Here is a 13,081-nt window from a genome sequence, read left to right as displayed (position 1 = left end):
ATCAAATTCATTGAGTGAGTCGTGCCACCTCTATCTTTGTCTATAAGTAGATTGTTTACCCGCTTCAAACATATCACTTTTCTTTGCTATCACCTCATCATCCTTTGAATTTATCTCTGATACCTTTCCTATCTAGTTTTCCAAACCCTAATTGTCGATTCCTATATCTCGTCAGCGGACCTTCACAGTTCCCCTCCTTTTCAAGGTAAAAGTATTCCCTCTGACTTTTGGTAGACGCCTCTTCTGCTCTCTTCTCTTCTCACACTCTCCCTTTAATGACTTCCCTTTTTCGAACATATAAGTACATCTCTTCTACCCCTTCTTCAGATATGGATTCTAACGAGCAACCCAAGATTGTTGATAATGCTCAACAGATGAGCCAGTCGGCTGACCAGAGCATGTCTCTGCTTGGTCAGCCCTTGCATGTCAAACCTCTAATAGTCAAGCCTCTTGGCTAAGTTAATTTTCCTTTCAAGGAGATGCTTGTAGCATCACCCCATCCTCAAGAGGATCCCAAAGGAGTTGACATGACTCATGGTTGGGAGAGTGAGTCTAACACAAATTTGATAAGGACAACTTTTAAAGCGGACTATAAGGGTTTATTTATCATAAACCATGTTAATATTCTTATCAGCCGATCTATTCAATGTTGGAATCAGACCAACTATTAATATGGGTATTTCGGTTTCTCGAGCAGGATCTGCGGCACAAATTAAATCCATGAAACAAGTAACTGGTTTTGGATGAGATCTAGAACTACCTCAACGGTTTGTGTAGCCATAAATCTGATTATATTCATTGAAATATGTTGACTTTGTATACCTTTCCGTTGTAAATAAATGATTTCATCATAGATCTATTATGGTATTAAAATTATATAATAAAGTAAGTTTAAAAAGGATTTTAAAGATGTTATATGTTGCTGGAATTTCTATTGGCATACTTATGATGGACTTTTAAATTTCAAAGTATGGATTTTTAAGGGTTTTTAATGACTAATATGGTAGTAATATACTAGAGGACACTGCTAAGAGTTGAAGTTTGAATGTTTAAGAGGGTTTTTAAACACTTTTTAAGAAGCTTTAAAATATTTTAAAATTGCTGGAAATTTATTAGGGCTGGCAATCAGGTCGGGTTGGGTCAATTTTAGGTCGAAAACCTCAACCCAAACCCGACCTGATTTATGTTTCAGGTCGAAAACGCCAACCCAAACCCGACCTTATATGTTTCGGGTTGACCCGAAATCAACCCAAAATGACCTAAAATTAGAATCTAACTAAAATACTACCAAACTTAATTCAGAAAGCAGTAGATGTAAAAGTTAAAGTTTCAACTTTCTACATTCAAAACCATAGATTATCCACCAACTTTAGATTACAAAACATAAATTCAAGATTTAACTATTTCTTGCAAAAAGTAAACTAAAATAGTTCAATTCATTCAAAATAGAAATCTTCAGGTTTGACTATTTCCCATGGCAGCCTCAGCATGTGGACTTTGAGCAGCACTTTCAGGTGGACTTGGAGTTGGAGTATCATCAACTTTGAGAGCCATGACTTTCCAACATAGATCTTCCATTTGAGGATTTATTTTTGCTACAATAAGATGCATAAAAAAGAAGTAATTAGTATTATTGTTTGCTAAGCTTTAAAGAAAAGTAATTTTGCTAAAATTTACAGAACTTACATTCACCATAAGTCCAATCCTTAAGGCAAATTATAGCTTCAACAGTAGACGACTTTAATGAGCTCCTATAACAATCAAGAACTCGACCACCGGTACTGAAGGCTGATTCAGAAGCTACAGTCGAGATAGGAATGGCAAGAACATCCTTTGCCATCATTGAAAGAATAGGATATCGCACCTCACATGTTTTCCAGTGGTATAAGATATCAATGTTTGTTGCTCGAGGAATAAGCTTCTCCTCCAAATACATTTCCATGTCAGATTTAATAGCCCCAGTACACATCTCAGAAGAGAAGCTGTCAAAGTCCTAAGTAGGAAAAAGAAAAGGTAATACAGATAAGCATTTTGAGAACAAATACTTAAATAATTTAACAAAATAACTATAAGCCATAGTGATTTACCGTCATAAATTCATCAAAAGTAATATCTATCTTGTCTCCACCTTGATCTGAAGGATATGCATGCCTACTTTGTGTTGAACTTGATGTTGATGCAGAACTTTGAGCCTTATATGCATTATACAAAGTTTTTAGTTTTTCCTTAAACTTGGACAACTAAATCTCACCCTCCAAATCCCCATAAACCTTTTTAAAACCCCACTCTACACACTGATACTTGAAGCGAGGATCCAGAACTATAGCTACAACCATAATAGTGCTAAAACAAGCCCAATACTTTGAAAATTTCTCAAACATTTTCTTAGCCATTCTTTGCATAAACATGTCAGCACTTTCCATTTCCTCTTTGAGAAGTAATCGAACCTTTATAACATTAGGGAAGTACATATTGGCAGTAGGATAAAGTTTCCCCGAAAAAACATTTGTAACATCATAAAAGACCCTCAAAAACCTGAAAATCTTCTCTATTTTAACCCACTCAACATCAGTTGGACAATGTATGTAATTAGCATCCACCTTTTTCAAATGAATAAAAGCCTTTTTATAATACAATGCATTCTCTAACATCAAATATGTCGAGTTCCATCTTGTACTGTTGGAACATCTTGTCTTAATCCCCTAGCACAATCAAGATCATTATGGTCGGCAGAATCTAGAAAACGTTGTCTCCTAGCTTGTGAACCTTTGCAATACTTAACGGTATCCCTTACCTTCATCACAGAGTCATCTATTTCTTTTAGACCATCTTGCACAATAAGATTAAGGATATGTGCACAACACCTCACATGAAAATACTCACCCTCACACATCAAATCAAGTTCACCAGTCATAGCATCAGAAAGCACATCGTTTGCAGAAGCATTATCAAGAGTAATCGACATAATTTTCTTATGAATGCCCCAATCTTTTAACATGTCACAAACTTAAACACACATATTCACGCCAGTGTGATGTGGAGGCATAAAACTGAAGTTCAGGATCTTTTTTTTGTAAAATCCAGTCATTATCAACATAGTGAGCAGTCAAGGTTAATTTATTAGAGTATTAATACTTGGTTATGTTGGTATTTGGTAGGCAGAGAGTAATCTTTGAGCGATTTCTAAGATTGTGAAAGTGGCCTGTTGCTTTGTCTACACAAGGTACATATATACCTATGTGTTATTAGACTAGTATCATATCCTAAGATTAGGATTGATGTAATATCATGTATAGGAAACTTTTTGTAGGTCATATGTCTCTTATATTCAAGTGAAATTGCATGTTTTATGTCGTTGTGTGAAGCATGCATGTTGCCTATGATGGTTATTATATGTTCTGTATGGATGATTGATGCAAGCGTGTGGGTTTAGGAACTTTTATTTATTAATTCACATGAGGGATTAACAATTATGTTGTTTATTGGATTATTATTATTATATTTACTTTATAAGGATTGTGTGCCTTGTTTTGTAAGTTATAGATATTCACCTATTGGCAGGTTGGTTGATTGTTGATTTAAGTCAACAAATAAATATTAGTTGGTTATCAAACTAAATAATGGAATTATTCTGAATTTTTTCCTTGAATAATGCAAAAGTGGGTTTTAATTCCCAAAATATGCCCAAAAAAAAAAAAAATAATTCCCTGCGTACCGTCCACGTAAGACGGCACGCGAGAAACTGATTTTTTTTTTTGTTTTTGCCCACGAAAACCGCTAGTCACAGTAGCGGTTCATAACTATAAACCGCTACTTCAAGTAGCGGTTTATAAATATAAACCGCTACTCTGAGTAGCGGTTTATCTGGGCAAAATATTGCAAGCACATATCAAACTCTGGAGTTGGGGATTTCTTCAGTAAACCGCTACTTAATTAATGAACCGCTACTTGAAGTAGCGGTTTACACAACAAACAAATTTTTTTTTTTTTTTTTTGTAAACCGCTACTTCAAGTAGCGGTTTTACTTAAGTTGGAAAAAATAAATTCTCGCGTGCCGTCCTACGTGGACGGTACGCAGGGAATTTTTGTTCTTTTGGGCATATTTTGGGAATAAAAACCCTCTTTTGCATTATTCAAGGAAAAAATTCAATTATTCTTGGATTATTTGAGTTGTTGATCACCTTATTTAATCCTAAGATAAAAATGAAAATTTTGTGTATCCATGATATTTATGTAGGTTGTCTTACTTTGTGAGTCACAACTAATAAATAATATATTAATAACTTAAAGTGGAAAGTGATTAACAATAAGTTTTAGTCTTGTGCACGTTTGAAGCATCGGACTAGTATGAGTTGGAGTACAAGGTGGTAGCTCTGGCTTTTCTTGGGACCGGACTGATCACCGTGTTCTGTTTTATTTAATTAGTACCTCAATATCGTTGGTCACGGGAGTACAGAGTCACGCCCGTACGCACTTCCTCTTCAAAATTGAAGATTGGTTTGGTTTGGACAACTCTATGCATTGCCTATGCAATTGAATTATAATTAACCTATTGGTTGTGGAGTCAAATTCAGTATAGTCAATCTGTTGTTTTACTAATTATTATTTATCTTTGAGTTAATATTTATCGGTATCATGTTAGGTTTTATATTTTATTTATTATGTAGTAATTAGCTTCGCTAAATTACGTGCTTTTCTGTATGTCGATCATGGTTGTACCTTATTGATCGTGTGATGACCCATTTGGTGAGCGGTCTCTCAAGATCAATAGGGCACCGACTTTTCCAGGTTTGAAGATGATGCATCATGGTTTTGGGTTTCGTTCGAGAGCTTGTGTTTAGTTATTTAATACTTTTATAATTTTGATTTAGTTATGGTTTGAATAGTTGACTTTTAAGTTGGTTTGAGTTTTGGTTTGGTTTGCAGTTGACTTTATGATTGACTAAATTATTTATGTTGTCAAAGTTATTTATTATTTCCACTGTAAAATTTGAAAAAGTCAATACTTTATCACACGGGGGATAATGCTTTAGTAATTCTCTAAGTTTTATATAAAAAAGGTATTTTGGAAAATAGAGAATTGTCGGGGTGTTACAAAGAAAGCGCGGATGGTAGCCAACTCAAGCAAGCAACAAGGGGAAAAGAACTTTGGCTAGGAAGGGGGGAAAGCATAGCCAACCACACTTTCGCGACCACCAACAACGAAACGACAACATTAGCGGTGCCAGGGGGCGACCACGCGACAAAGGAGGGCGAACAAAGCTCCGACGAGCTTGAGAAAAAACGCCAATAAGGAGAGAGGAAGAGGGGTATGAGAGAAGCAAGGATTGGGGTTTGGGGTTTCTTCGGAAGTGAATAATGACAAGAGAAAGAAAAAGAATGGGGTTTAGTATTTTTGAGTTCTCAAATCTATACAAATATATTAAAAGGCGTGCGTAACAACGTCAATGCGCCACGTGACACCCTCTTCCTGCCACCAGAATTTTGCCACGTGCCTGTTAACCAACAAAATCAAGTGGTCATTATTTTAAAAAAAAAAATATGCTGAAGCTTGGGCTCGAACCCTTGACCTTATGTAAGAATTTTCAAAGAATCACCATTTGATCTAACATCTCTTAGTGATCCATGTTTTCACAAAATTACAAATGTGTTATAATTAGTTAATGTTATTAAACATATCCCTTGCATCCTTAAAAATAAATAAATTTGCATGTTCATTAAAATTAATTATGTATGCATAATAACATTTGAAGAGCATTGTTGACCACTACAGTACTACCCTTATATTTACAATAATACTTTAAACAAAATTTGATCATAAGTCTGTATTAAATATGGGCTTAGGCCGCATCCACGTCTAATATTTTGAGAAGCGTTCCTTAGAACGTATATGCATGTGCCATGTGTCACCATCTCTTATTTAGTAACATTCTATCCGCGTCTTTCTCATATAGTAAAAAAAAAAAGAAAAACGTACGTGAGACATTCGAACCCACAACCTCAAGTATGAAAGAAAGAGATACAACCATCACTTCACTATACTATTATTGCTTATTTAATCAAAATTAATGATGATGATGTATGAAAAGAGAACTTTCGAAATCCATATAATGAATGACATAACTTTTTAAATGAGTATGACATGACTTTTTTAACTACTACTAAATTTTAGCATAGAAAAATCCCGAGACATCGCCCGGGCCTAAACACTAGTTAACCAACTTAAATGATGGAAGAAAGAAAACCTGACTTTGGTTTCGTAATCGGCCAAATATAAAATTAGTCAATTTTAATAATAATGTGGGATGTGGGTTCATGCCGGGCTCCAACCATGAGTCCATGATGTGGCGGTCCTCAGGCCTCAGGGCTAGGCTTTGCACTAGCCATGCCAGGGTCGGGCCGAGCTGGGTTTTCAATCTGTCAGTGTGTCATCCTTTTGCTTTCCTCATCAATCCCCCCACCCACTGCTCGTATAACGAAAATTAGTAATAATTCTGTAATTTGGGTCCCCCCCTTCCTTTTGAAAACCATACGCTCCACTTTCTCCTCTCTCACTTTCCAACCTCTCTCTCTCTCTCCTCTCACCAGCTGTCCCGCCGGCCATTCACCGATCACCTTTCTTTGTACCACAACCAGCAAAAAAAATGAGCTTCCAAGATATCAGAAATGGCGGAGGAAGACCTACTTCTTCCTCTCGTTCCATGTCTCAAACTCCTTCTCAATCAGTCGCCGCCGGTATTTTCCAGATCAACACCGCTGTCTCCGCCTTCCGCCGCCTCGTCGACGCCCTTGGCACCTCCAAAGACACCCCCTCTCACCGCCAAAAACTGTTCGTTTTCATCTTCAATACCTTGATTATCATTTATATATTGTGATCATGGAAATTATTGACTATAGTTTTTATATGATATGACATTATTACAGACATGATACAAGGCAGCGTGTATTGCAATTGGTGAAGGATACTTCTGCCAAGCTCAAATCCCTCAGTGATTCCGACCACGCTTCTGATGTTTCTGTAATTCCTCTCTTTTTTCTTTCTTTCTTTCTGTGTTTGGTGATGATTTTAGTGCTTCAGTTGAATTCTCACATAATTGAATTGTTGCAACTTGCAATGCTGTGTGGTGGAACCAACAAACTTGCTCCAATGTATGACTGTATAATTATTTGACTTTTACGGTATATATGAGTGCCAAGTTAATTACGTAAATTCGCCATTTGATTTACGAAATTTGTTCGTCTTGGAGATAAACGGGCAGTTTGCTATTTTCTGTCAAAAGTAAACTAATTTCGATTTGTCAACTCCTTGTTACTTCATTCAATGGCAGTTGCTCTTGTTATTCTTATGATACATACGATATCTTGTTCGAATTTCAATTTTTCAATGCAAATGCCATTTAGGCTCTATAAGTTTCAGAGGATTAAACGAGGATAACTGTTTTTCCAATTTTCCATTCTTTGGTTGGACAAGGGATTTAAAAAATGAAAATTAAGGTGGAAAAGTGTTTTCCATCCCTTTATAAATATTTTCCTCCACATGTTGTTGGAAAAACCATTTTCTTCCACTCTCTCATTCCCAACATCTCCATTTCCCCGTCTTAGTTTTCATGGAAAATGTTTTCTATCAAATCAAACAGATCCTTGATGAAGAAATTGTATCATCGTACAATATAAAATTGTTATGAAATTAATCTGCTAATGATGTAAAGAAATATGACTAGCTGTATGAATGAAATAATTCGGACAAATATTGGGTAACATTTGAGATGTATAAAAGTGGAAATGTGGCCTATATATCTGAGAGCGAAGGGCATGCAGTATTTCTGTTTTCTTTTTTGTTGACTCAGTTGTTTCAATGGACTAATCTGCTTGGATTGGGACATTGGAGTGCAACGTTATTTTTTTGTTGGGACTACAGGGTTTACAGTTCTCTTAATGGAAATGTTGTTTAGTGGCTACATCAAAGCATATTTGAACTAAAGGAATGTCTTACTATATGTCTATTTGCACCCGTAATCCATCTTCTGCTTGAAGCTACTGGTCAATGAGCAGTACAAGCCTGTTGAGTAGTGGTTATAGTTGCCTATCTATGTTTTGTATTCTTTTGTACTTTCTGATTGATTAGGATGAGATCAACTACCATCGATGAATAATTAGGAATTTCCTTAAACAATGTAATCCTGTCACTTTCATTCATTAGTTTAATATTTAGCATTGCTAAATTTGCTTCCATTTTATTTTCCAATTATTTTCATTAAGCAGAAATAAGAAAGAGAAAAAGTACTCTGTTCATGTTGTTGCGTTGTTGGATATGTATGAGCGTCCTTTGTTATGCATTATCAAGAGAACATGCCTGTGAAAAGCTAGTTTCAGAATCATGATTGTTTTTTTCTTTTCTCTAGCAAAGCAAAAAAATTGAAGATGCTAAGCTTGCTAGAGATTTTCAAGCTACTTTACAAGAATTCCAGAAGGTTCAACAGCTTGCCTCTGAGCGTGAATCTACTTACATGCCATCTGGGGCTCCAACTTCTGCAGTAATAGAGTATGCTATGAGCAATTTTCTTGCCTGACAATTCTCTTTTGAATAGGCTTCTCATTTAGTTTTCTCATTATGTAAATAATACTAGTTGCATTTTCTCTGGTTTCCAATAGCTCAATTGGCGAAGAATCAAAGGAGGACCTTGAGAGCCAACCTTTCATGATGCAGCAAAAGAGGTTAGGCTTTTGAGATGTAACTTAATCCTCTGTGCTATATATGTCATTGTTGTCATTCCAGCAGTGTATGCAATATTGTGGTCAATTTGGTGATGATAAGTAGGAATAGGACCTTTCTTACCTGATGTATGATTTCTGAAACTACAAATCAAGAGAGGATGGGTGAATGGGAGGAAAGAAAAAAAAGGTAACAGAACCAGAAAAGTGCCTGGGGCTTCGCCCCTTGTGCTGGTCTTAGGATGGCACTTGGATCCTCCCCGTAGGAACTGGAAGATCCAGTTTGGGCTTTAAGATGCCAATACGTGGCTTAAATAAAATAAAGGGCTGTGATTTTTACCCTTAATATGCCCCTTTCTGCATCATGAAAATTACTCTTGTTTCCCCTCTCTTTTCAGTAACATCGCCCCGTTCCCCCCCCCCTCTCCCTCTCTCTCTCTCTCTCTGCATATATTCCTTCTACAAGATTGAGTAGTATTCTTACTAATCTACACAACCAATCAAACTCTGCACCTAATTTTCCACCCCTTTCTCCCCCAAAAAGCAAAGCATGAAAATCTTATTGAAAGACACCAATATCATAATGTAATGACTCAAATATATTAAGAGAAGAAGATCAAAGAAAATGAAAGAGATTACCCAAAAGCTGAGCGAGATAGAGTGCAATCACAAGAAATGAAAATAGTGATGGAGAAAGTGTAAATAAAATCGAATAAGAAAAGAAGATTCTTGATGGTACCGAATTGGGTTACCCATGTTCATCCTATAATTGACTCATATATTTATGGACATTAACATGCTAATTAGTAGTTTAGACTTCAGAGAGAAGAAAGACATGGCAATGAAGGATTATAACGAAGAAAGCAGAGTATCATTTTGTTCAAAGTAACATCCGGCCTTCCGAGAAGCATTTTCTTTCAATAAATTTTGCTTCTATTGTGTTGGGACTTTCAATTGGGGAAGATATCAGATAAATATGTAAGAGGGATATGTAATACAGCTATTTCATGTTGAAAAGCAATTGAGTTGCACAGCCTTTATGCATGCAGCAACAAAAGGACAGCTTAAGAAAAATGTGTACTCCCTTATTCTATTGCTATCCAGGTGTTAGCATCTCAGTGCCCTAACTGGAAGGAGAGAATCCAAGTGCCTTAAGAATGAAATGTAGACTGATTATTCTTCTTCACCCACACCATTTGTAATGCACTGTCTCCCTACCACGGAAATTTTCTTGAAGATGTATATCTTTTACTGTATAATAAAATCGATTTTTTGTCCATTATCACTAGTCGTTGCCAATAATATGCCTATAAATGCCACAAATGCAGAATTGGCACAAATATTTACTTTTTTCAAATATGTTAATGCTCTATTCGAAGTCCTTCTGTGTTTGCCTCAACAGACAAATCACGTTATACTGTTAAAAGTACAAAGTGCATTTCTTCCGGACTTGTTTTCTTGAGTTGTCCTAATTTTTATGTTCCTTCTGTTCTCTTCTTTTGCTTGTTTGGCTGTCCTTCCCTGTAGAACTTTTGTAAAGTTTGACAAACAAGATGAGTATGCATGATGCATCTTCATAGTTTAAAGCTTGCTGCAAAGGATGTAGTTTCTGATTCTTGTATATGTATTTGGTTCCTGTATATTATTATAAGCGGTAATTTTTTTGAATAATATAGTAATATATGTGCAGGCAAGAATTGGTACTTTTGGATAATGAAATTGTCTTTAATGAAGCCATCATCGAGGAGAGGGAACAGGGAATTAAGGAGATACAAAGCCAAATTGGGCAAGTTAATGAAATCTTCAAGGACCTCGGTGTTCTTGTACACGAGCAGGGTGTAGTAATTGGTAAGATGCTCCAATTCAAATGGATACACTGACTTCGACTTTATTTTATTTCCTTCATTTGCATTTGCCACATTCACGATTTTTTAACTCCTTTCACAATCGCAGATGACATTCATTCTAATATTGAGGCTTCTGCTGCTGTGACAACCCAAGCCAAACAACAAATATCTAAGGCTTCTAAAAGTGAAAGATCTGGTTCAAAATGGGTAAGATACTGAGGTTTCTTAATGAAGTTCCATGAAGATCTGGTTTAAACATTATTAATAATTATTTGTTGTGGACACCCTTCCCTTGTGGCGAATCACTTTTGCGATTCTGTCATTAAAGGTCAAAAGGGTATACTCTCTGATAGCATCAAGAAATTGCTTACTGGCAGTCCAACTATGCAATGCATGTTGAAGTCAAACCATCATTAGAATTGGAAAGTGAAACGATGAGTTGCATTCCCAGTCTAATTATCTTACTACATTCAGAATGCTTGTTCATTAGAATATTATTTAGTCTTGTCACTTTTACCAGGTGCCTGCGTTATTGGTAATCTTCATCTTACCCTAAGTACCCATATGTCAGATGCCCAAAAGTTATGGACACTTCCTTTAGGACCAGAAACATGGAACTTTTCATAAAATAACCAAGTTTGACGTTTGGACAGATACTCTTAAGACACATGAGTACCACAACCACAGTTTGAGTAAAGAGCATATACAATGGGGTTCTCCAACTAGTTCTGAGTAAAATGTGCCTAATATTGGATATATTTCATACACAAAATCTACTATTCTTTTTAATTTATGAAATTAAATATTAGCATTAAAAATTAATATTTTTTTAAAAAAATTCCACGATACATAAATTATGAAAAAAATATTTTTTTTGGTAATTATATTTAATTTACATGAATAACATTATTTATATAACTTTGATCATGAAATGAGGTTCATTTATTGATATGGGGGCAACAAAACAATGAAAAGTTGAATGGAGAGCTCTTTAAAGAGTTTTTTTTGTTGTTGGGTGTTTTTAGATATAGTTCTTGAGAGTAGCTTGAAGAGAGAGAATAGATGAGAGAGAGTGTAGAGCTAGTTGGAGAGCCATGTACCATTGTACATTCTCTTAGCTAAACCTGCCTTAACTGTGCCGTCATGTCGATGAAATATTGGAAGGATACCTGTACATATAGAGGCACCTAATGAAAGAAGTTTATGGATCTAAGTACCTTGAAATGGGAATGCCTAAAATATAGGTCACATAAGTGAAATTTTGCATAACCCAATGCACAAAATAGATTTTGGTCTTAAAATACTCTGTAATTAGTGTAGAAGAAACTTGGAAGTTGAAGATGGGGTTTCCAGTTGGAAATTGATTAACGTACACATACATCATGAAGGCTGGTGTATGATGTACACACACTGAGCCATAAAGGTTGCTTTAAGCAACAGCTAGAGATGAAAGAAATTTATTGAAATGGTTTTTAATTTTTTTTAATATGATAAAAAGAATCTCTATAAGCATTTATAAGTCTAGATCAACCTTTATGTTGTTTTCAATTCTTTAACATTTTTGTGGCGCAGTGGCCGCAGTCTATGATGAATGATCTGTTGCTATTTTTCAACAAGCATTGGTGCTATTGGTAAATCTCTTAGACTCTTACTGTTTTCTTGTTGCTCTCGACAGTGTTGGTGGTTGCTGGCCTTGTTTGTAATGGCAATTATCATCTTCGTGCTTATCTTAATCCTATAATCCTCCAAATGAAGGTATGAAAATGGGATTGCCGGTATTTTGGAGAGGTTGATAATTCTTTCCTCCTTGACCTCTGAGGTTGTAGGAGCATTTTTCTGTAAAATATTGTTTATGAATGTATCATCGTGGTGTTGTTTTCCAAAGTTTGCCTATTTGACATTCTTTTTTTGTTGTTTTGGTTTTGACTTTTGGAGTCCTAAGTTTGTACGAATTCTGAAGAAATTTAGTGAGGTTTTTTGTTTTGTTTGAGCCTGTAATAAAGGCCATATAGGAGTTGAATATAATGCTTAGGTTAATTTGTGCTTGCTTGAGTTTTGGAGAGAGGGCATAGTCCACAACATTGTAAACTGGCTATACCATATCTTTATAGTGGAAATATGTCTTCATTTTGGTGTGATGTGTTCATTCTGTTTGTACAATGTTATACTAGCCTAATGCACGCTATGTGTGCAAAGTCGTTTTTGAAGTTATATTATTACATACTTACATCTATTTTTTGCTATACAAGTTCTAAGTTTTATGTATATGCATGCGAAATCGTTGTTGTAATTAGAAGTTAAACATATATTTCTTAAACTTGTAGATGAAGCAGGATTGATTCAATCTAAATAACCTTTTGGGTTTGATTCAATCAAATGTGGGTTAAGCAGGTTTTTCAATAGTAGAAACTTGTGACATGTAATCATGGGTTTATGTCAAGATTGGATTGAATAATTACTACAACTAATCATTTTATAATCGTATCAAACCAATTGTTAGTTGATCTCATGTTCAGTCTATA

At 35.5% G+C, this 13,081-nt stretch overlaps 1 protein-coding gene across 1 annotated transcript; it reads left to right on the top strand.

The window, feature by feature from the left end:
- The first annotated feature begins 6,499 nt into the window (after positions 1–6,499).
- On the top strand, positions 6,500–12,705 carry LOC104897098 (syntaxin-22). Its single transcript, XM_010683919.4, has 7 exons — positions 6,500–6,829; positions 6,925–7,018; positions 8,403–8,542; positions 8,653–8,715; positions 10,403–10,560; positions 10,666–10,766; positions 12,235–12,705. Exons 1-7 carry the CDS (start codon positions 6,645–6,647, stop codon positions 12,298–12,300), a joined length of 807 nt encoding a protein of 268 aa, XP_010682221.1. The 5' UTR covers positions 6,500–6,644; the 3' UTR covers positions 12,301–12,705.
- Positions 12,706–13,081: the final 376 nt, after the last annotated feature.

Source organism: Beta vulgaris, chromosome 6, assembly GCF_026745355.1.
Source record: "Beta vulgaris subsp. vulgaris cultivar EL10 chromosome 6, EL10.2, whole genome shotgun sequence".
Classification (NCBI taxonomy): domain Eukaryota; kingdom Viridiplantae; phylum Streptophyta; class Magnoliopsida; order Caryophyllales; family Amaranthaceae; genus Beta; species Beta vulgaris.
Note: the sequence above shows the minus strand (reverse complement) of the source record. Positions and strands in the feature narration are given on the sequence as shown.